At 36.2% G+C, this 26,138-nt stretch overlaps 1 protein-coding gene across 5 annotated transcripts in view; it reads right to left on the bottom strand.

The window, feature by feature from the left end:
- The window catches only part of Cntn1 (contactin 1), a 355,859-nt gene that overhangs the window by 138,635 nt on the left and 191,086 nt on the right, over window positions 1–26,138 (bottom strand). For all 5 annotated transcript variants that reach the window (XM_074083135.1, XM_074083140.1, XM_074083139.1 and 2 more), the window contains 2 exons: window positions 4,997–5,131; window positions 3,356–3,388 (listed from right to left, as the gene is read on the bottom strand). In XM_074083135.1, coding sequence (XP_073939236.1) covers window positions 3,356–3,388; window positions 4,997–5,057 — 94 coding nt within the window. In that variant the 5' untranslated portion in view covers window positions 5,058–5,131. The remainder of the gene's footprint in view (window positions 1–3,355; window positions 3,389–4,996; window positions 5,132–26,138) is intronic.

The raw sequence follows: 26,138 nt of genomic DNA, 5'->3' as shown, positions 1-26,138 counted from the left end.
GGTGGGTAGTGATGCAAGCTCTGTTAAAATACAACAAACTCATAAAATGAGGAAGTATTTAAATTGTCTCAAGGCATATTTGTACACACTTCAGTTGAAGTCTCCACTTGAACTATTTCCTGCTGACAACAGAATAGAGATGCTTGCTTAGAACTTTGAATATTTTTGTCCCCCAATCAGTTAGGGTCATTCATGAATAATAGTTAACATTTTAATAATTTACCATAACTAAAAATGCAACATGGAGCTGGTGTTCAAAATGCACTGAAATCTGCTTATTAGAATGAAGATGTAAGTCAGGTTAGAAAAAGGTGACTTGAACTAAATTCTCCTTTGCTGGGCTTTACCTGACCAAGGACAGGTATCACTCTCCTGATAGTCACTTCTGGGACCTGTGGTTCACCCTGAGTTATCTAGACACTGCATTTTACATAACTGTCTGTGAATCTTCCCACACCGACCTCATATCTGACTACATGCCAATATATAGATTGCTCCTCCTGGTAGAACTACTTCCAGGACCCAAACTGTCTCGTGATGCCTCTATTTTTAATTAATGGGGCTATGAGTAACTATATTACAAAATAAAAATAAAACATAAAGTGCTATAAAATGTCACTCATATTTAGAGATGGGAAATGAATACTGAAAATAATACTAAGTAACTGATGTGAATCTAACTGAAAAAAATATTCTGGAAATTTGGGTGGGAATATCTCAAAGACATGAGAAATTCCCAGTGTATACTCCACACCACCAAACAATGAACAGAAGTATGTTTTCAATATTAGCTTTGGACACCATAAAGTCTTAACAGAACTCTAAATTTGCAAAGTATAAATTATGATTATTTCAAGTTCTCATTCTTATAAAACAAATATTAGAGTACTACTTTAATTCTTTCCTTTTTAGTTTTTCTCAATTATAAAGCAATTATATCACTTTTGGGTTAGACTAAAAACAAGTAGGTCCTGAAATAGCTGTAGCTTGGCTTTTGTTTCTTTCCAATGGAAAGGTTAATGCAGACTGCAAGTGAAAAAAGCATCTAAAATAAGTGTTCACTCTGAAATGATTTAATTCTTAATTGAAATATCCAAATGTTGCTGGTGACTTTATATAATTTAGTTATATTCATTTTCTTATCTTGGTAGGATGCAATATTGCTTTCACAAAATCTAAAAAATGTAAAAGGAAGAAATTTTTAAGACATGAGGAAGAAATGAGCTAGTTTTGATTATTTTGTTATAGGTCTTGGTATACTTTATTTTTCAAATTTAAAATGTTTATTTTGGTTTAATACCTAGATTTTATTTAAACACTGGTCAGCTAGGCTATTATGACTGCTATAAGAGAATAGTTCTTAAAACTACTAAAATATCCAGAAAACTATAGAACTCTTTCATTTATAAGTGAGAAAAATCCCAATTTAATTTCACCAAAGTAATGCAGCAGCCATTGTCAGCTGCTGGATGCTGGAGAGCCAGTCCTGTTCTCCCTTCAGCAGAATGATAAAGTTCAGATTTGCCCAAGGAACATGCCCTTCCACCCTTCCATGACTCAGAAATTAAGGTTGACTAGGATTAATTGTATCACTCCTGTCAGTGATGGCTTGGCTGTGACATGTGCGGCCAACTGTGGATATCCTTTAAGAGGTTTCTGGGGAAAAATGGCCTTTGTTTTTAAAAGGAGATAGATATAGGAAAAATGAAACATTCCCTCTTCGCCTAAAGGACACTGTTGTGTCTCTGTGTGATACCTAACCTGCAGCACTGTGCCTTGGATTAACAATGTGTGTATCATTGGTGATACGGAAAGGCATTTTGGCTGATGGGTTTTGTAAAAGCCTGCTTATTCAAAGGAGAATATAAGCTAAGGAATTGAAAAGAGCAAGCATAGGCATTTAAAAAAATAACAATATTGGTATAAAGAAGAAGAAATAAATGGGCTAGTAACTTACAGAGTATGAGGCTGACATAGGAATTATTTTTTAAATAGGAGAAATTGCAGAATGTATGCATATTGATATTAATATCCAGTAGAGAGGGAGGAGGGACAATTTAAGTAACAGTGAACCTAAATCTAGTGCACAAGGGAGGGCTTGATGTGGTAAAATTATCAATGAAAGGCAGGAAGGCAATGCAGATATTGGTGGTGGTGAGCAGATATAGTTGGCAATTAAATATGCCATAATTGCTCAAATAATTTCTTTAAAACATACACCATAATTTTTTTCTTATAAAATTGTTATGTACTCACTTAATTCTTCTATGTAATAAGGTCAAGAAAAATATTTTACTGAATTTGAACATAGCCTATGTGTAGTGATTACCAATTCATATGGTTGAAAGAGAAAGGCTTTGGAGTAAGCATTTCCTGTCCTTTGAAGTGGAAGCTTTTCTCAGTCACTGTGCATGGACATTCTTGATTGTGGCATGAAAGTTGTAGCACTGGTTGCTGGCAATTCCCCAGTATCTCTCATGTCCCTGCCAGTATGCAGTGGTTTTTACAAGCTACCAGTTTGACTATGATCACTGAGCACCAGTTTTCAGTCTCTATGCAAGAATGTATCATTGTATTCTTTCATTAGTCCTTACAACAGTCCTCAGGTTTTTACATACTGGAAAGCCAAGGTTCATCGTAGTTGAATAAATTACACAATATGACAAGATTAGTCATAATCTGTATTACCTGAAAATGCAAATCTAGGTTGGTTTTGGTCTAGATGCTGTATTTCTCCAGTATACCATGCTGTTTCTATTTTTGCAGAATGGTTGAGTAGTCAAAGAATAGACTAACCTAGCGGGACTGTCCTTTAAATTGATTATATCTCAGAAAATAAAATTTGCAACTTCCATAGGCTCCTAATTCCATAGGCTCCTTCCATAGGCTCTTAAGGTTCCAACTTTACTAACTTTAGTTTTGTTTTTTTTTTCTTGCAGCAAAGCAAGAGGCTTTTGAAAATAAGTTAGACAATTACAACTTTTAAAATATTGCTTCAAAATTTAGTAACATAGAGGGGTAAGCATGTAGCTCACAGATACAGTGTCTGCCTAGCATGCACAAGGCCCTGACTGGATCCCCAGCAGCATAAAAAGATGAATAAATAAATAAATAAAATTTAGTAGCATAGAATTATTACAAAGCATGTAGGGAAAAATAATTGCCATACTGAATATTTTCCATTGGCCACAATCCTATTTGCTTGAGATTCATTCATTTCAGCAATCAAACTAGTTGCCTTATGATCTCAGAAAAAGCATCTCACAAAATTTCTAATTGATCTAGCAATAATCATTTGCCTTCAAGTTTAGGGAGTTCATTCCTTAAAGCAGAAATAAAATATGATTTAACTTACCTCCATGACCATACCTTCTGTGCCATGTAAACTCTAAAAATAAAAGAAAAACAATTTTGATCCTGAAGCAATTTGAGTTGTGGTTTCAAACATTCCTCAGATAAGTGAGCTATTAGTTAATGAAATGGTAGCACTGGCTCTTCACTACTCAGGTTGAAGTTCTTCACATCTGTACAGATGTTTATTCCTTGACTTTACATTATGGAGTTGTAGCACTAAAGTTTGTGGCCAATTGAATTAGTGTGAATTTTTGGTACTAATAAGATAACTTCTTATTTATTTCACTTGTAATAAGCCTTCCTAGCAATAACCTTACCAAAATACCTTTCTATATTATATTTGCATTGTATTTGTGTATACATATTTTTGTGTGTGTAATTTTATGCATATACTTACATATGTGTGTATATGTGTAATTATTTTGGCTATAAAATACATAGTTATTAAGTCATTAAAATTCTTAAGTACTAATGAAATGAGATCCGTTTTAGATTCTAGAACCAGAATAATAAAAATCACCCAAAATAAAATACTACTTTTATTTACTTAAATATAAATAAGAAGTACGATAGAATGTTTCCTCAGGTTCATCAGTGGTCAGAGGGAATTGATGTATGATAGAATGAGATATACTGATGTCTTGAACTGAATGGCAACTTGACAAGTACTGTTTGAGTTCAGATCACTGACAGGAAGGTATTAGAAAGACTGATTGTTAGAAAATATGCTCCTTTCAGATAAAAATATGATACATCTTTGCTTGTAGGAAAAAAATCTCTGAAAGCTTCAAATGTGTCTTTGAAAGACAGAAATGTAATATTTAATTGTCCTGAAACTGGAACCCTCTCAGAACTGTCTTATTATTTCATGTGATACACTCATTGTAGATTATCTCAAACATTATTTTACCAAAATTGACTAAATTGGTGAAAGATTTATAAGATTCAACTATGTGTTGGATCCACTCTTAATAGAGCTCAATAACTGATTATTAATTTTCAGAAATTTTATTAATCAATTGTTAAACATAACCAGAATTAAAAATTACATTATACTGACTTATAAACAAATTGTATTAAGTACAAAGGGAATACATGTTTGAAATTCATTACTTTTTAAATTTTTACCTCATTTTATTAAGCTAATGAAGTTATTTGCCTGTAATAAATGATGAAAATACTACATAAGCATAAGCATGTATTTTCCAACTCAACAGCACATGATGTTGAAGCTGACACTCGTGGAATTATTTATCACCAGGAATAGACAGCGATCCCCTCTCCCAGGGATCCAAATTTTAAATGTTTGCCACCACATTACTTTCTTCTATTTTCACATATGTATATGAAATAAACCCACCATATTCACCCTCATTCCCCTTTTCCTTGTGCCCACCCCCATCCCACTGGTTCCCACCTCTGGAAAAGATCTGTTTTAAGATTGGCTAAATCTTCTGAAAATTTAACAAAAACTAAATTTAAAAAAAATAAGGCCAACAATACCACATAAAATTTATCTTCTTGTGCGACCCAGATGTCAAAAGAAAGTATTAATTCTAGAGTTGTAGAACAGGTTTAATGAAATGAAAACATGTATTATGTTGACATAATATATGAAGAATATACAAAGGATATTTCTTACCTGCTAGACAGGTTGTAAAAGATATTATGACAACGTGACTGACCAGCAACCACATTTTCATCTTGTATTTAGTAGAAGTTAGGTTCAATTTTTTAAAAAAAATGTAGCTTTATGGCAGTTGGATAATATAAATACCTGCATCAAAAAAAAAGAAAAGAAGTTGAAATGAGAGGAGGGGAAGAGAATGGAAGGCAAGGGAGAAGGCAGATTGAAAAGAGAAGGAAAAAGGATGGCATAGGAGATCATTACCACTTCTATTCTGCTTTATATTTCTTCTTTGTAGGGTAAATTTTAGTTTATTTAAATACATTTATGAGTACCATGTTGTATTGAAAAGAGTAGATTTGGTAATGTCGGCTTTCAGCTGACATTCCAGTATATTCATGCTCTGATCATGAGCAAATCATTCAATTAGTGTGAGTTCGGGTTTTTTTTTCTCTTTGACCACAGTGGATATAACCCTTTTCTGCAAATACCACAGTTGTCAACATTTCAATATGAATTATTTTAATTGAAGATTAAATTTAACTGAAGTGCTGATAGAGTCATTTGAAAATATGTGGGAGCTTTGTAAACTCACAGACATTATAAAATGGTAATATATTAATATTACCTGTTGGTGGATTGTAGAAAACTTTTGCTGGAAATGCTATTTTTTTTTAAGATAAGGTCTTGCTATATAGCCCAGGCTAGGCTTGAACCTATGATCCTTCTGCCTAAATCTCCTTAGTGCTGGGCTTAAGTGTGTCAACATGCCTGACTTAGAAATGCTGATTTTTTAATGTTAGAATATACTGGTTAATAATATAAGAATTCCTCCTCCTCCCCTTTACTTCTTTCATGTATTCATTGAACAGAAAATAAATAATTGTTCCTAATATGTCACCAAAGAACTGCTAGGTTTAGTGGGGCCAAATTTTTTAAAGTTGGGAAGCTCTCTTTAAGGACTAGGAGACAAAATTACTGCAAAACCATGCTGCAGTCTAACTAAAATATCTTGCTTTGACAAATTTTGCAAAAACTAATGCCCTTATAATTATATTGCTGAGATTTCACCCAAGGCCTTGGAATTTCACCCAAGGCCTTGGAATAGCCTCATGCAAGTGAGGGTTTCCACAACTTGAACTAGAATCATCTTGGTGGAAAGTCCATTTGTAACTAAGCATACAGCTATAAGGAAACAAAAGGAAAGACATATCTACTTTTCTGGAGGGAGTTCCCAAATCAGAGTAAACACAAATAACCACACAAGTCAGTGTAATGGGATACTTATTTTGACCTGAATGCCTCTCAATTTTAAAAAATGTTAATCATTTTAATTGAAAGCATTGTAAAATACAGCACTATGGGAATGTGCCTGACTATGCTAGGCAGAGCATGAAGGAAGGGGTGCTAGACTGTCAAATTTAGGTCATTTGAGTGTCTGTGGCTCAACCATTTCTTACTGAAATTCCTGGAGAACAACATATCCTGGGCATTAGAAAAAGACCACTTCAATAGGATGCAATAGGAGTTTCAACTTGAAAAGACATTAAATAATATTTTCAAAGATTCTATAATACTGTAAGAGAAATCTTACATCATAAAGTTGAGTGTTAAAAACAAATTCAGATAGATCAAGAAAGCAATTTTGAAAAAAATACTTAATGCAATAGGGTTCAACAAAGGAATATGCTTAAACATTATCCAAAAAGAGCAAAACCATCACATATATTGGATTGCTGGTTACTTGCATTGCATGGACGTGTTAAAGAAAAATACAAGATCCTATTTATTATAACTATGATCGACTTTTGATATATTTGGTAAATATTTGACATATTTATACCTTGATTTTCAAGAATCCTAACAATTTGTAGAGAATGGGCAAAATGTTTACTGTTAATATATGAGCCAGGATTAAAATATTTTACCTTTTCAGTCTAGCAATTACTCTGAAGTAAATAAATCCTTTACTTCTAGAAAAATTTGAATTCAATCCTAGAAAAAATGTAGTGTAAGTGGACCAAATTATCAGCAGGAAATATTTAAACTATCATTGCAAAAGAGTATTCAACATATAATATTCAACTGTAAGGTTTAATTTGTGATCAATTTCATTCTTAAAGATATCTGAGAAGGTAAAATCTATACAGCTATACACCATATTAAGTCTGGAATTTTTAATTTTATTTCTTTCACTAAGCAGGACTGACCAGAAGGAAAAAAAAAGAAATAGTTTAACAAAGGTGAAACATGAAGAACAGTTCTTTCAAGGGGCAGGAAAATCAGTTACATGACCCATGAAAATATTTTTAGTTTTTTACTTCAATGATGTATCAAATATAGATCTAAATAAAAATTACTGAAACATGTCCAGATTGATTCTGTCTTCCTAAGTTTTGTCACACACGAAAATTGTACACTCCAGCCTTTTGACTTCTCATTCTTCCTATAGGGTTATGCACAATAATTAGGATGAGTTCTTTTAATGAGGAAGAAGATGGAAAATGCAAACAGGTGAACCACACTATCAAACAATTATCATTTTTTGGTAGTACTAGAGTTTGAACTCAAGGCTTTGTGCTTGCTGGTCAGGTACTCTACCACTTTAGCCAAACTTCTAGTCTTTTTTGCTCTAGTTATTTTCGAGATAGGGTCTTGATTTTTGTCCAGGCCAGTCTGTTCCACAATCATCCTATTTTAAGCTTCCATCATAGCTGGGATACCACCACACCCAGCTATTGGTTGAAACAGGGTCTCACAAACTTTTTCTGTAACTGGCCTGCAACCACAGTCCTCCTAATCTCAGCCTCCCAAGTAGCTAAGATTACAAACATGAGCCTAGCTCAAACAATTATTTTTAAAAGATTAATTCATATAATAGGTGTGGGAACAAAGGCAGATTATAAAGCATGTTCAGTTTAATGGCAACAGTAATTGTCAAATTTTAGGTAGTTATATTTATTTAGAAATAAATTGTCATGATATGAGAACAGTAAATGATCCTAACAGATTTTTGAATTTAAGAGCAAGAGGTGCTGCTGCAATTTTGGTTTTGCATGAAAAAGAAGCAGCACAGGCCAAACAGAAAAGGAAACAGGCAAATAGAACTGAAGAATGCAGATCAATTTCTGTGAACCTTTCTTTCAGATTTTTCATTCATTTTCATGCAGTGTGTCAGGGAGAGTTGGTCTATTTGCCTTTTAACTTTATAAGTAGACTGGAAAAGTGGGGCAAATCTAAAGAATGAATTAGTTGTGCCCACACACAGCAAGTGATTTTGGGAAATTGAAAATAAAATACAGAACAATTGTCTAGGTCTAGGATGTTATTTGACACTTCCTCCACAGAACAATCACAGTATGTGGGGAGTCATGCCAACACATAGTCAAAACACTATAAGGGGAGTCAGAACGATCTTGCATGCACTTTGCCCCAAACATTCTTCACCTTGCAACTTTGGGCAAGTTATTCACCCTCTAACTCTCACTTTGTTCACATGTGAAATACAGAAATAATATCTAGTTCATAGGACTATTAAAGGGTTGCATGAGATTGTGCCTGTGAAATATTTACTATGAAATTATTTGGTAAATATTAATTTATTATTCTACTAGACCATAGACCTTTCAGGGCACAAAACGTCTTATGCATTGCTACTGTTCTATGCCTGGCGTGTGTGTGTGTGTGTGTGTGTGTATGTATGAATGAAAGAATGGACTGTGTCCATAATTTTATTTCAAAGCATTTGTCACTAATTGATATTTAATTTCTTTTGAAAAGGTTAAGAAGATGACAATAGGTAAGAAATATCTTTTATTAGGCTTTTATCTTTCCTTCTGATTACTGTGGCTTACAAATTAACTTTTTTGTGGTGCTGGGGTTTGAACTCAGGGCCTCATCTTTATTAGGCAGGCACTTTACCATGTGAGCCATGTACCCAGTCCATTTTTCTTTAGTTATTTTTCAGATAGGATCTTGTGGTTTTGCCTAGGGCTGGCCTCAGACCATGATCCTCCTGATCTCTGCCTCCCAAGTAACTGGGAGTATATAGGCCTGAGCCACCATACTTGGTCCTATAGATGTACTCTTAAAGACAGTGTCCTAAGTATCAATATTTTAAAGCATTTTTCAATATGCAGTTTATTGAGCATTGATGGAAGTCTCTGTCTTCCAGTTTGAACACGTATGCTGTAATCAGAGTGCAAAGTTCTGTCACTGTTTTGAGCCTCTTTGTGTTATACCATGCTATCTCTCCTCTCACTTCCAAATGTTACTTGTTTCAATAGGATAGAGAGTTGTCAGCCTGGCAATGTGTAATTTATTTCAGTTAATGGGCTCCTTGCTGGTTAGGCATAAAATCATCTTTCACATCTTGTTCAGAAATTTGTTTTCTGCTGGTGATTTTCTCTATTGTGTCACTAGTCATCCTATCACTTGGGACACCCTAGTCACATCCCTCAGCAGTGATAAAGAAGCTAAGCCTGTTCCTATAATGTGGTCTATTTCTCTCTTGAGGACAAAGCACTCAGCAAGTCACAGCCAACTCCCAGACCCTATGGGCTTGGTAGTGTTGCAACAAATGAAGTGGCAGAGGAAGAAAACAAATGACTCTGACAGATGTGCCAGTTACAGCTGAGACAACAGATTGACCAGAAGCAGGAGGTGGGGTTGCACTCCTGTCCCTGAGGCCACACTGCTGGTCAGCTCCCCCAATTCACTGTCCTTAATGGCCCTGTGGCTCCCAGACCAGGCCTGGCATCAGGGACTGCCCTGGATGCTGTATCAACTCATCAGAGGACCGTGTGCCAGTAGTGGCTGGTGTGACACTGACAATATTGGTTTCGTAGTAATGTCAAAGAGAATTCAGCTGCTGTTTTTCTCCAGTATCCTTTACTCTTTTACTCTTGTAGGAAAACAATAGCCTTCACAATGTGACAGTGCAGTACAGTATGGCATGTTCTCTTTGTTCTTTCTTCTTCGTTCTTGAAAGGAGAAAAATCATGCTTGATTTTCTCTCTCCCTCTCCCTTGTTCATTAGACAATTCTAGAGTTCTCATTTGAGAAATCTGGTCCATAGCTAGACATGGCCAGATAGCATCTAGCTCTTCTGCTATTCTGTTCTGGTGCAAGATAGCCCAAATAATTTATTCAGAAGGCATCATCCATACACTAGCATTTAGTCACTAACAATCATTTATAAGCTGTTTAGTACTGCTGTACAACAAAAGGGTGTTCCATCAAGATCAATAAAGCAAATTTTTCATTGTGTTGATGGTTATCTAATGTATATTGATAGAGAATTCTGAGAAAATGCTTTTATGTATTAAGAAGTGGTCTCATCCCTATATGAAAAGAAATATAGAGGTTTTATGATACATCAGAAGCCCAAAAAGCATGTACCTCTATCTTCAACACAGTTCAAGGGAAGTCATTTAGGAAGAGTAAGCAACCTAAAATTCCACCTGGGTTCCTTATCTGCATCACTCTGCTTTGGTTCTGAGGAACACGAGCTATAACCTTTTGTTTCCAGGAAATAATTAGAAGATGCTTCTCCTAGTTAAGCACAGATTTTTCTAGGTAAGAGACACCAATGCCTACTAAACTACAATTTAAAACTGGGTGGCACTTTATTCTCAAAATCAATCTGAAATTCTGCCCATGCTGCTCAGTCTCTTACTTGTCTCCAGGTGTCAGCTGCCTGGTTTGCAAAATAGGATCTGCATTTCAGATCCTAATTTCAGAGGATTACTGTGAGGACTAAGCACTGTGCACATGTAGAGCAAAAGTCTTATGGCCTATGTTCATAATAATGGAATGAACCAATGAACAAATTTCCTGGAAATAAAATTAGCTTTGAATTTTAAAATGCTACTCCTTTAGAAAGGGGACACTGTACATTTAAATGCTAAGTCCATTAAGCACTTTCATGTAAATATTATACTTCTTCAGTTAAATTTTGGATTATTAAATATCATTGAAACACAAGCACAACTCTCCCTTGTCAGGTAATGGTATAATTTAGTTGTCCTTCTTTTTTCTGTTTAACCTCTTTTTTTCTGCAAAATCATTAACAATATTTGAACAGCTTGCTCCTATGGCCAAACATATTTAGTAAGAATGTCTAAAGAACATAGTGCTCTGAGCCAAGGAATACAGTACATCCCTAAGAAAAAGTCCCAGTTTTCTGAAAATAATTATAGGCACCACCCTTTCTGTGCCAGAATGGAATCAATGGTGCTCAACTAACAGGTAGAGCTGCACTGGCCTGCAAAGGTCTTCAGACTGCAAGACCTTAACCCTGAAACAATCTGCCACAGTATTGTGTGAACTATATGTGAAAAGAAAGACAATGTAACATATTTCAAAACATTTTTTATAAATATAGCATCCTAGGAGTATGAAATTTAAAGACTTACAGGCTACTAGCAAGGGGAATCTGAATGCTTTTTGAAGATACAAATATTGATTAAGTGCTAACAAAGCAGCCTGCATTTTACAGAGCAACTGACTGCTAACATTTTTGATAATTAGATTTACAATTAAATTAATTACTGTGTTCTCTTTTAAATAATGTAATGCAAGCAGGAGAACTTGAAAATAGTGCTTTCTCACTCATAGTATTAAGGCACATTTTTCACAGGATAATTTAAACACATGGCATTGCAAGAGCTACAACTGAAGTAGCCAAGCTTTCTTTCTCACTGGGATTTCAGGAAGCCATCACTTTTTGGTGGCAGAATAAATAGAAAGTCCTATGTAGCTTTCGATCTACATTTTAGGAGTGTGTGTGTGTGTGTGTGTGTGTGTGTATGTGTGTGTGTGTGATTAGAGAGCTTTTAAATATGAGAAAATGCAGAAAGGCTCTTCTAATCCCAAACTATCTCCCCATGGAACTGCTAAAATACCAACACCACATAATTATGTTGCTTGAAATTATAAAATCTGAGATGCTATAGGAAACAGAGAGAGGACTAATGAGTGAAACAAGCAATGTGGCTTCTTGGTCACTGCCAATTCCAAGAATTACTGATTCAGTCAACAAACAAAGGAGGTGCTGTTTTATCACTTACATGTATATTTATGGGGAAACCACTCTCCCACAGGATCCACAGTATATTAATCAGAATCAGTTCACTATTCAAGGGCAAAAGCATATTTTATTCCACTTTGAATCAACAGACTCTAGTGCCAAGTTTGGCAAAGAGTTATTGCTAACAACCCACATGAATATTAGATGAAAGGTAAATCATGGGAGGTCAGTTTTAGTAGCATTTGGGGAGTACAACTGGTAATTCCTCTGCTGTCAAAGACTTCAGTAAGCATCAGGGTGACAGGAACTAAGTGGCGCCAAGTGATGAATGGGAATCCTGAGGATAACAACATAACTCAGATAACATGAGGACAGTTCAGTAGCAAGTATATCACACACACACACACACACACACACACACACACACACATATACACACACACACACACACACATACACACCTGCTTAAAATGTTATAAAGCACTAACCTACATATTATTTCATGTGATCCTGACCTAGTCTTCTTGAAATTTTTAGAGATGGACTGAGTGACATGGGCCATGTGGATTGCCCAAAGACACATAGCTAGATATAGAGCCAAAGTTTGAATCCTTCTATTTCAGAAATATTTTGTTTTATTGTTGTGCTGAATGAGAGTACATTATGGCATTTACAAAAGCTCTTACAATATATCAAATATATCATTCTCGAATTCACTCTCCCCACCATTCTCCTTTATTCCCCTCTCCCCTCATTCCTGGAATAGTTTCAACAGGAATCATTTTTTCCATTTTCACATATGTGTACACAGTGTGTACACAGCACTACACTCACTTTCCCACACCGTTTCCTCACATCCTCCTCCTCCCACTGGTACCAACCCTCCCAGGCAGGACCTGTTTTGCCTCTTGTTCTCTGATTTTGTAAAAGGAAAAGAATGACATTTTTGTTTGTTTAAGATAGCTACACAGGGAGTTTTCTTGTGACATTTCCATGTACATAAGTATTGTAACCGAGCTGGTTCATCTCCTCTATTTTTCTCCTTTCTACATTAATCTCTTTCTTATGGTGGTTTCAACAGGCTTAAAAATTCTGTAGTCATTATTTATTTATATTTTTAAAATATAACCTATCCTTGCTCTAGATGAGAAAGGATATTTTGTACATTAAATGATCACCATACTTTTTGTAACTATGAGTCTGTATTTCCCAAAGATGTTGTAAGGACCATGTGCATTGATAGCATTTGGATGTGCTTATCAATAAGGTCTCTGAGCATCTCCTAAGGGTAACAGTGTCTGGCAAATAGTTCAAGTACCTGTATTCTAGTCAAATTTCACGGAGAATATGTAAGAATCCTATAAGAACATATAAGAATTTGTATAGCAAGTAATTTAACTGAGGATGGATATTTTCACCACTCACAGAGATAATCTATAAGTAAATTTGTGCAGGGAAATGTGTTGTGAGACCACACTTCAGTCAATGCACTGTAATAATCAGATGTGCATCCCTTAATTGTCTGCACTGTACTTTGTGTGGCATTTAGTCTGAGTGAAAAGTGAATGTTCTTTATGTCTACATCTGATTTACTTTGCAATTTGGCAATCGAAAAAGTATTTTGATATACTGCTTTGACTAACCTGAAAGGTTTCTAACTGTTATGTGAGACTCTCTTTTGGGACTACAATAACCTGCCCACTGTGCTTTTAACTTCTCTTGTTGCCCAACTGCAATTCAAATTGATCCAAGATAGCTGGACTACTACAAAGAAATGTGCCCTGTAATACCTTCCCTGCAGATCATATCTAAAAAAGCCAAGGTGGGATTTAACAAGTCTTTGACAGCAGAAAAAAAAATTCCAAGCCAGGAAGACAGAACATTCGAACTTGGTTCCCTTTTGCTCTCATAGACACACACAAAAGGACAAGACCTGGGAAAAAACAGTGCTAAATGGAAGAGCTCACTCAATTTACACCAGGAGCTTTGAAGACTTCCTGAGCTATCATGTCCTCTCTGTACAGCTTTATTTCACTATAGCAATGCCCACATGTAGTGAAAAGGCTTCATCACTGCTGTCATTCTGCCTTCTGAGGCCCCACTGTAAGCTGCTCCACACTGCTCAGTGTCTGTAAGTCTGGCATTGATTCCTGTCACCCAGTAAAGTACACACTACTTCTTTTGTTCCTTTTTTTGAGAGAGAGCATCTTGCTCTGTAGCGCAGGTTGGCCTGAAATTTGCTGTCCTCCTGAATGTTAGAAATATAACGTGCATGCCTGGTCATATAGTTTCTTAATGTCTTTTGACTAGGGACCCACTCAAGTGGGGAGAATGAACCTGATGGACTTATAACTCCTATGAGCTGCTGATCAAGTGAAGAGACATGCCATACTTGAGGCATATTCTCCCTGAGAGAGCACGATGGAGCCTGTGACAGTAGTATTTTTTTAAATAAAAGGAAAGAATCACTAACTGTATATTATTGTACCAATGCTTAAACTTGCTAGAAACAGCATAAGGGAATTTTTTAAGTGTACTTCAGTTTGATTTCATTTTGAAAACTCAATTAGCATTCACTTTCAAAATTCATAAAAGAAGATATCAATGAACATTTGTAAAATTTAACCATTTAGATATCTGTGTTTACTGTATGCTGCTCTAAGAGGAGGAAATTTGTTTCATATTCCTTAGAAGAATATCCACCAAATTAAACATATAAAGGTAGATGGATGGTAATTTTTATTCATTCACTTATTCCATACATGTTTTCGAAATATCAACTATGCCCAGAAATTCTGTAGGAGCAGCATGAATATTGCTAAACCAGAGATAAATACTCTAGGAGGGAATTTCTAAATGATATGCTCTTCTGTAGCAAGGACTGTGTCATTTCTTCTTCTACACCCTACACTACTTATCATGATGCCTTATACAACGAGGAGAATACCCAATTAGCATCTGTTGAACAAATGTGTTGAGTAATTACTAACAGAAAACCATTGCTATATATTTGATAAACAGATCCACATGAGCAAGATGAAATAGCAATAATGAAATCATAAAATAGGAAAATAAAGATCAAATTCAGAAAACATTGAAGAGTGTGGTGTGGCCAGAGCTTACACTCATGGGACCATTTGAGAAACATCAGTGGGAAGTGAAGTGCAGTCAAATCATAGGACCATAAAGGCCATGGGTTGAACTTTTGGTTTTTCCATACTCAATAAGCTGCTGCAGGCCAGCTCTGCATGAAAACATCACCATAGTAATCCTACACACTTTGGGTTATGACAGCTCTGTTGTTTTTTCTTCTTTCATCTTCCTCCAGATCTCCCTGTTTCCTTTTTATTTTTTACCATAGTCCATTCTTTTTTTTAATTTTGTAACTTGATGTGTTTTATTTATATATTTTTTTGGATTTTAGGTACTTATTGTCTTTTTTATTGGTACATATTAAATTGCACATAGAAATGGTTTAATCATGACACTTCAATAGATGTATATAGTGTACTTTGATTACATTCACCTTCTATTATTCTTTATCTCCTTTCTTCCTCCTTTTCCTTCCACCTTCCTAACAGTCCTCTTTTACTTTTACAACCTCATTTTTTTTAAATTCTGTTTTGTTTTCCCTTAGCTTCCACAAATGAGAGAAAGCATGCAATACTTGCTGTAGGTCTGACTTATTTCACTTAACATGAGTATCTCTTCTTCCATTCATTTTCCAGCAAATGACATAATTTCATTCTTTTTAATGGCTGAGTAAAACTCCATTGTGTATACATACCACATTTTTTTCCCTTCATCCATTGATGAACACCTGGGTTGATTCCATAACTTGTCCATTGTGAATAGTGCAATAAAAATGGTTATACAGGTACCTCTACAGTAAGTTGACTTTGATTCTTTGGAATATATTCCCAGGAGTGGTATAGCAAGATTGTATGGTAGTTCTATTTTTAATTTTTTTTAGGAACTTCCAAACTGATTTCAACAGCAATTGAACTAATTTACATTCCCAAAAAGAGTGAATAAGAATCCACCTTCCTTAATAACATTTTGTTATTTGTTTTCTTGGTGATAGCCATTCTAACTGGTGTGAGGTGGAATCTCAATGCAGTTTTGACTTGCATTTCCCTGATGGCTAAAGCTATTGAACATTTCTTCATGTATTTATTAGTCATTTATACCTCCTCATTTGAGAAGTATCTGGTCAGTTCATTTGACTGGATTCTTATTTATTTTAATGTTTCATTTTTTGAGTTCTTTATGACAGCTCTGTCTTTCATACTCCTTTTAAAGTTTTCTTACTAGAACAGATATTGGGGAAACTCCCTAACTCCTGAGTCCTGAAACCCTTCAGGTATTAAGATTTCAGATTTATATTGACAGCATGGTCTTGGTCTATCTAGAGTGCTGTATCTCTTTTTATTCAAATTTGTATCAAATATTAACTTAATAGTCAGTATAGCAAGAGTGAATGCATACCTCTTGTTATATAAAATTTGCAAAAATAGGTAGATTATGCAAAAACTGAAACCTAAAGGAGATTCAATACCTTCTGATAATATCTCTAATTATTCCCTATCAATGTAAGCATTTAATTATATCAAATGCTTGTTGTCATAAATATGAAAAACTTGGACAAACCATAGTTTTTAATAAAAGTAGAGGCAAACTCTCAAACCTCAGAAGCTAAGAGTCTAGTTGGGGACAAGCACCAGAAACATATCACTAAACCTAACTTTTGGTCCCAGCCACCAAAAAGAATCTTTGCCTATACGCTGATTGTTTTAATCAGCTGAGGATGAATAGATAAAGAAAAAGTATCCATATCTCTATAGCTCAGTTAGCAATACAAAATTCAGTTTGACCTGCAGAAAATATAACTGTCTTATTGGACTTTCTAGCTCAAAACTTATCAGTGATACACCATTGTTTCATAATTCATTCCATAAATATCTACTGAACACTTTTTATATGTTAGGTATTATACCAAGCCATAGAAACCAAGAGATGAATCAAAATGCCTTAACTTAGTAGTTAAGATAGCTCCACTCCATCTTTCAACTTGCAAGACAGGCTTTGTTTTAAAATCTTGTGCATTAGCTCAGTTAATTTTCATGTAAACCAAGCCTTGTGTGCATATATGATACACAGGTCCATGCTGGACTTTTGTGGCCTCTGTCACCCCCTCAGCTCCCTTTCCTAAGCCAGGAGGCTGAGTTGTGGGGCTGAATGGCCTGAACTGACAACACAGAGTGCCATTGATGGCATGGTAATGATGCCCTCAAGAGGCAGGGAAGATAGAAGGTAGCCAAATGGAGCATGTGTCACCAGACAGTATTAAATAGATAAAGAGATTGAACAGGTCATAATTCCAATCAACTGTAAAGATAAGTTCTACAGTGTGTGCTGGAGGTTGGTGAGCTAGCAAAATTTGCCTATTTCAGTAATTTAGCTATAAGTGCAATTTGCTGTAGGATGGGTAATTCCCAGAGTCAGAAAAGACTCAGGATGTCTTGCACCTTAAAAACATGCTAACTCATGTCTTAAAAGAAAAAGGATGGTGGGAGGGGCAGGATGGTGGATTGTTGATATCCCTATAACCCAGCAACAACTAACTACCCTAGAAAGGAAGATCAGAGGACCCTCAAAGGCACTGTATAACTAGCAAGAAACAAAGCCCTCTCCGAATCTGCAAATAGAGAAGCAACCAACCACAGGAAGAATGGGAAGAACAACTCATGGCTCAACACTCCCAATCCCCCACCCCTGCAGTCTCCTGGTGGCTCCAGGCTCCATTTCTCAACATGCTTGGCAGTAAGTCCTGCTTCTCAACACAGACAGGAACTTGGAGCTCCATGCTCCCCCCCTACTACACAACCTGTTACCTTCACCCTGAAACACCAGGGATTCCTGCATCCCTGTGTAAGCAGGACCCATGGTGCCTGCTGCTCCAAGGGTAACAAAAGGTGCAGGCCAGCAGGCTTGTTTCCCCCAAGCTGACAGCAGGGCCACTGGACTGCGCTTCCTGAAACCATGCAGCAATCAGGCCCCAGAACTCCCATGACCTTCAGACTTGGTTCCTCCAAGCCAGGAGCAGCTGCTATGGTTCCTAGCAGTCAGTACCAGCAAACAGGCCCCAGGGCTTCTGCTGCCTGCAGGCTTTGTTTCCCCTGTGCAGGCAGCAGCACCACTGGACTGTGCCCCTAGAAGCCTGGGCTGGCAACCAGGTCCCAGAACTCCTGCCATCTGCAGGCTTGGTTCCCCCAAACTGGAAGCGCTACTGCACTGCCCTTCTGCAGCCTACTACTGGAAAGCAGGCCCCAGAACTCCCAATGCCCAAAGGCTTGGTTCCCCGTGCCTGCAGCAGTTGCTGTAGCTCCTGGTAGCCCAGCACCAGCAAGCAGGCCTCAGGGCTCTCACTGCCTGCAGACTTGGGTTCCCTGTGCCTGCAGCAGCTGCTGTGCCTCCTAGAAGCCCATACTCCAAATGCAAGTAGACTCCAGGGCCTCTGCTGCCTTGTAGGCACCAGATGATTCAAGCCTGCTGACTTTACTGCCCTATGGGTACCCTCAACTTCCTACTCAGTGCCAGGAGCCCACTACCACAAACCTACATGAACCCTGGGCTCCAGGCTTTGCTATTCTGCTGACACGAGGAGGCTTCCCTCTCCACAGAGCACAGAGGCCCAGAACTCCCCTCTGTCCCTGACAGCAAGAGAACCATTGCTCCTCCATCAAAGAGTGAGAACATCAGATTCCTCACTGAGGAGAAGAAAACTATAACCTGCTACTCTGCAGGCAGCACCAGAAGCCCTGTTTCCCTAAGGTACACAGAAGCCCAGCACTTCATGCTGCACCTCCCTGCGGGAGAGCCATGTCTCTCTTGTCCAAGAGCTGAATCCCAGCTCATCCACTGAGTTCAACCCACTGCTCTGCTGGTGTGAGGAGGCCTGCCCCACACAGTACACAGAGACCCAGCACTCCCCATTTTGACTCGGGGAGAGCCCCCACACCCTCGTCAAAGAGCAGGAACTCCAGCCTCCTCACTGAGGGGAGAAAAGAGGTGATCTGCAACACAACAAGAACCCTGCAAGGTGTAACATATCCAGCATACTTCTCTCTGAGAAATACTGCTGGTGCTCCAGGAGAAAAAACTCAAAACCCCAACTACAGGGGCATAAGGGATTAAAACCCTAACCAAAAACAACTCCAGATGCATATGTCAATATAGAATGAAACAGCAAGACAACCACTCTCCATCAAAAGCCAATTCCATCACTAAGGATCTAAACACCTGCACAGAGGAAAAACTATCAAATAATGAAATACAAAAAAAAACAGTAAAAATGATTAACAACCTCAAAGAAGAAACATAAAGTTAATATTTCACCTTAAAATGGACATGAATAAACAATTAAATGAGCTTAAAGAGAATACAAACAAACAGATGAATGAAATTAAGAAGACTATCCAAGATATGAAAGAGGAAATCAATAAAGATATGGAAACCCTGAAAAAATCAATCTGAAAAAAACAACTCAATATCCCAAATAAATATCTCAATCAAAAGTTTGGTGAACAGAGTGGAACAAGTTGGAAACAGAGTATCAGGAATGGAAGACAAAGTAGAGCAATTAGGCCAAACAGTAAAAGACCATGAAAGAATGCTAAGAAAATATGAATGGAACATGCAAGATATCTGGGACACCATGAAAAGACCAAACCTAGGAATCATGTGTGTAGAAGAAGGAGAGGAGATACAAACTAAAGGCACTGACAACCTATTCAATAGAATAACAGCAGAAAACTTTCCTAACCTTGAGAAAGAGAGTCATCCAGGTGCAGAAAACTTACAAAACACCAAACCATCAGGACCAAAAAAGAGATACACCCAGACATATCATAATAAAATACTCAGCACACAAAACAAAGAAAGAATTATGAAAGCTGCAAAAGACAGAAGACAAGTCACATATAAAGGTAAACTCATCAGAATAACAGCAAATTTCTCAACTCACACTAAATGCAAGAAGGTCATGGAAAGACAAAATTTGGAATAAAAATGGCTGGAAACAATAGGCACCTCTCAATTTTAACAATTTTAAATGGCCTCAATGCCCCAATCAAAAGACCTATAATAGAAAGTTGGGTTAAAAAACAACACCCAACCATATATTCCTTACAAGAGACTCATCTCACTGAGAAAAAACAATTGGCTTAGAGTCAAAGGATGGAAAAAAGTTTTCCAAGCAAATAGACCCATAAACAGCAGGAGTAACAATACTCATACCTGATAAAGTTGACTTCAGACTAGAATCAATCAGAAGAGATAATGAAGGTCACTTCATATTAATGAAAGGAACAATTCATCAAGAGGAAATATCAATCTTTAACATATATGCACCAAACAAAACTCTAATGGCCCTAAGAGCACAGATAGACACTAACACAGTGATAGTCGGAGAACTGAACACTCCACTGTCACCAATAGACAGGTCATCCAGATGAAAGATTAACAAAGATACTTCAGAGCTACTCCACACATTAGACCAAATATACATGGTTGATATCTACAGAGTATTTCACCCAACAACTAGGCAATACTCATTCGTTTCTGCAGCTTATGGAACTTTCTCCAAAATAGACCGTATTTTAGAACACACAGCAAGTCTCAAACAAATTTGTGGAAATTAAAATTACCCCCTGCATCATATCGTATAACAATGGAATAGTTAGACCTCAACAACAAAAGAAACCTCAGAAAATATTCAAACACATAGAGAATTAGCAACACACTGCTGAAAATCCAATGGGTGACTGAAATAATAAGGGAAGAAATCAGAAAGTTCCTTGAATACAATGAAAATGAAAATACAACCCACCAGAATCTGTGGGATACAGCAAAGGCCATGCTAAGGGGAAAGTTTATAGCTATAACTACCTACATTAAAAAAAAACAAAACCAGAGACCTCTCAAATAAACAACCTAATGATGCACCTGAAGCTCCTAGAAAAACAAGAACAAACCAAACCCCAAACTAGCAGATGGAGAGAAATAATAAAGCCAGAGCCAAGATCAAAGAGATCAAACCAAACAAACTATACAAAGAGTCAATGAAACAAAAAGTTTGTTCTTTGAAAAGATTAACAAAACTGACAAACCCTTAGCCAACATGACAAAACAGAGGAGGGAGAGGACCCAAATTAATAAAATCAGATATGACAAAGGGGACATAACCACAAACACTAACAAGATCCAGAGAATCATTTGAGAGTACTTTGAAATTTTATATTCAAGTAAACTGGAAAATCTAGATGAAATGGATAAATTCCTAGATGTATATATATATATAGTCAAAATTGAACCAAGAAGATATTAACCACCTAAATAGTCTTATTACATGCAATGAAATTTAAGCCATAATAAAGAGTCTCTCTACAAAGAAGAGTGCAGGACCTGATGGATTCATGACTGAATTTTACCAAACATATAAAGAAGAACTAACACCAATACTCCTCAAATTTTTCCAGGAAATAAAAAGAGAAGGAACACTACCAAACTCATTCTTGAAGCCAGCATGATACTCATTCCAAAACCCAATAAAGACATAACCAGAAAAGAGAATTACAGACCAATATCTTTAATGAATACAGATGAAAAGATTCTCAACAACAAAATACTAGAACACAGAATTCAACAACACATCAAAAAGATGATATACAATGACCAAGTCAGCTTCATTCCAGGGATGCAAGGATAGTTCAACATATGTAAATCTATAAATGTAATACAGCATATTACCAGAAGCAAGAACAAAAAGCACATGATTCTCTCAATAAATTGCAGAAAAAGCCAATGTTCATTGCAGCACTATTCACATAGCCAAGCTCTGGAAACAACCCAGATGCCCAACAACTGATAAATGAATCAAGAAACTGTGGTATATATACTCAGCCACAAGGAATAATGACATGTTGTTTGAAGGTAAACTTAAATATTAATAAAGGAAACCAAGACTGTAAAATAGGCACAATGTGTGTGGTAGTAGGAGATGGGGTACTAGAGGGAGGGGGAAGGGTAAAGGAAGGAGATTAAGGTGATGGTAAATTGTTGATGGACTTCATTTACCTATGTGAAACTGAAATAAAAAGACCTCTTGCAATAGCTTTGGGTAGGGTGGGGAAGGGGCTGAGGGAGAGAGACGATAGGGGACAATATAAATAATGTACAATATAAGTCTGATTGGAGTTGTCACTTTGAATCCCTCCTGTAATAATGAATATATCATAATAAAAATTTTACAATTAAAAAAAAAAGAATAAGATGGCACTCTTGACAACAGCTATCTGTATGCCCAGATCTACCATGAGGCAGCACTTGACTTCCACAGGAGTGTGACTTTGAGATTATTGAGTCAAAGTAGAACTACAATAAGAAGGTAGAGCCTAAAGATGTTCATGCACTTCAGAAAAACCTGTCTCTTCTAGTCAGAATACAGATGAGAAAAGACAGACAACTCGACAAGTTACAAATGAACTTTCTTGCACCAACTAAAAGAGAGGCCTACTGATTGTATCCCATTTCTTAAGCTATTTTCCCTTCTTTTTCTTATATTTTTATCTAAAAGTTTTAATACTTTCAAAGACTTTTTAAAAATAATCATGTTTGGATTGTTTTCATTCTCTAATTTTGGTGAGGTGGTTGGATTGCAGGAAGGAGAATATAGATCTGATTAGTTTCACACCCAAAAGTTTGGATGTCAAGTGATTTCAAGTTTAGTGGATTTTTTTAAAGTCTTGCTTTCACACTGAAAGGCAGAGTCTACAAATGCTGCTTATTTCAAAGGATAAAAGGAAACATCAGTAAATTTGTGCTCTAATTCATAGACAAGTTTAGTGTACTTGTGGCACTTTGAGTTTTTAAAGAATTATTTTTGGGATGATAATCCCTAGACATTGCCTTTCCTGTACCTTCAGAACTTCTGATGGCTCTCTCAGGAGCTGGGCGATTGTTATCCCTGTAAAAAATACTATCCTTATTTAGGTTTTTAAAGCAATTGGATTTTTCTTTTCTTGTTGATGGGTTGGGCAGTTTGAATAGGTAGTGTTATACTTTGGTGTAAGTATTTGAATTGAACTGCTTTTTGCTAATGAGTGGGTTGGTTATTAACAGTTTTATTTTTCCTGCTACCAATTTCTACTAGTGGCTTTAGATTTAGACTGTGGGCTGGTAAGATTAATGTATTTAAATATCCCAACTAGAGATTTGGCCTTTAATTGACCTAAAGAAGTTTGTTGTGATTTATTTTCTCCTATCCTTTTCTTTTCAGTATGCCCAACAATAGTTAGTCTAACCTTAAAAATGGTGATGAAATCCTTATAGGTCCATACCTCTAAAATAAACTTGAAGCAGTGTTTTCTCTTGGATTTACCAAAAAAAGGTTGCTTAGACTTGTGGCACAATAAATGTATTTAGTGTCAACTAAGCAAACTGTTGTAAGCATGATCACTGAACATTTGATTATTTTGGAATAACATAGCTATTCCATTGCTTATCCCAGATTGGCTTATATTCTGTATGTACAATATTGAGTTTAAGGCCTTGGAATAAGAATTGATAAACAAATTGGTTTTATTCTTGGAAAGGTAGAATCATAAAGTGTTAATAATGCAAATATCACTGTGATTTCCTCTACTGATAGGTCTTGTTTTTGTCAGGTAATTCTCTGGCATGCAGGGAGTAGCTCTGGCAGGGTGGATAAGTTTTTATAAAATGAGAGACATCTGAAATACTTATGCTTCCTGTATACTATCCCATCTTTAATATTTACTATTTTTAGGTTATCAGATGTGATGGTTTAAGAAATGTTCTCATTATACTTTAAAGCAATACACAAGGTTCAAGCTTTCTGTCACTGACTTTAAAAAGAAGTTTGATTTGTAATACTTACCCTCTTACGTAAAACTCTGGAATAAATGTCTCATTGTTAAATGGGTTAAATAACAAAATTATTTTATAAAATGTCTGTGCTCACTCTAATATCTTAAGTTTTTATTTGAGAATGTGAAAGTACAAATTAGCCCTCATAGTCCTGAGTGCCAAGGAAAAAAAATAGATAACAATGAGTTTTCTGATATGATCCTACTTCTGTTTCTATAATCATTTCACCCATACTATCTAAGCAGTCCTATGAATGTGTCCCTAAATGTGGATATGGAAGACCAAATAGCTGCTTCATGAAATTAAGTACCTGTTGTTTAAAAAGGGAAAGATTCTAAATTTTAAATCGAGTGTGCAGGCTCCCATCATTATAGTTTCTTTTTTATACTAGCCAATGACTTAACCTAAATTCTAGGTGTGTGGAATGGGCTAATGGCCCTACATCTAATTTGTATTAAATAATTCTGTCCACTTACAGAAGAAGAAGTTGTGGAAGACTATTAAGCTGGGCACAAGTTCATGTGCCTCTGAGTCAGGAAAGACCAAAGCTATGTCCCATGTTGAATTGCTTATTGTGATAAATGATAAAAATAATCTTTGAGGTAAAACAGTAGTTCTATTAACTGGAAGATCATAGGATATACCAGCCATTTTTCTCAGAACACCTAGTTCTTACTGTGGAGAAAATAGGTTAAAATTATACTGTATGGTATTTGCATTTAGATTCTAAAGAAAAGAACCTGTACAGAAATGTATGCAATACATAATTTTCCCAGATTAGCTTTCATCTGGGGGAAGGAGAAGTATTTCAAAGCAGTTTACTCATCATCTGAAAATCTTCTAAACAGAGAGCCAGTGGGAAACCATAGTGTGTGGTGGTGGAAAAGAAAAGCTCCCTCAGGTTTTAGAGGAAATACTTGAATGGCTAGGACGACTTGGTGCAATTGAGAATCAAATTTGTCAATTTTAACATTGCTGTTACATCTGAAACAAATGTATGTGATATTCTGATAAAAATTAAACAAAACCAAGAAAACTCATGTGAACTATGATACAGCTGCTCTTATTCGTATCAGTTTATTAATGAGAAAATAAAAATCTCACCTACGTTTCAGAAGCTAGATCAAGCTTCTGCCTCTGGCAATCTCCTATCAGATTTCCCTTTCTAAAGTCTTGGAGCAGCAGTTTGACTTGCTTATTACTATGTTATTTTCCTCTCATTCCATTTCTTTTTTTTTTTTTTCTTTTATGGTAGTAGGAATTGAACCAAGGAACTTACCACTGAGCGACACCTTCAGTCTTTTTGCTTTTTTTGTGTTATTGAGGCAGGGTCTCACTAACTTCGCTGTGCTGGCCTCATAGTCTTACTTCAATTCTCTCACCTTTGTTTCTTGAGTAGGTTGGATTAGAGGAATGTACCACCATGCCTGGCTCTCTGTTCTTGTTTACCTATAAATGCAAGTCCTCTTCCAACTAAATGTAAGAACACTTAATTAGAAAAATATTTGAAGACCATTTCAGAAGTTGAAAGAAATAGAATTTTGGAGAAGTAATCTCTGCTGAAATTTGGTGTTGCTGATTAGCCTTGATGGTCTATGCAAATAATAGACATACAGAACAAAATGTCTGAGAATTAAACTGTCCAGGCAAACTGGACTTGTAGTTACAGCCTTTTAGCTATTTGAATTTTCAGAAGACAATGAGATTGAGAGACAAGTGAATACAATCATAACTAGTTCACACATACACACACACACACACATATATATATACATATATATATATATAAACTATATAACTATACAGATACATATGGGTGGATAGATCTGGGTAAGTTATTTCAGTTTGTATAAATGGGATAGTAATACTTACAAGACATATGAGTAATGTACAGAAGAACCTGTCATAGTTACTCTTTATCTAGATTGTACATTGTAAAGAAAAAAGAACATGCCTTTTACATGCCTTCATATTCCTATTGAGGATTAAATATTTTGCACAGGATGTGTGAATCAATAAATATGTGTGTGTGGATGCAATAGCACAGAATATTTAAGAGTCATAATATAAAGAGTTAGCAATGAAAAGAAGCGCCTATAAACAGCTGTGAAAGTGCCTTCCGTTAGAACCTTGAAGCAAAGTAATCACTAGTAAACCGTTAACATTGATTTGAGGGTA

The sequence above is a fragment of the Castor canadensis genome, chromosome 8 (genome assembly GCF_047511655.1).
Source record: "Castor canadensis chromosome 8, mCasCan1.hap1v2, whole genome shotgun sequence".
Classification (NCBI taxonomy): Eukaryota; Metazoa; Chordata; class Mammalia; order Rodentia; family Castoridae; genus Castor; species Castor canadensis.
Note: the sequence above shows the minus strand (reverse complement) of the source record. Positions and strands in the feature narration are given on the sequence as shown.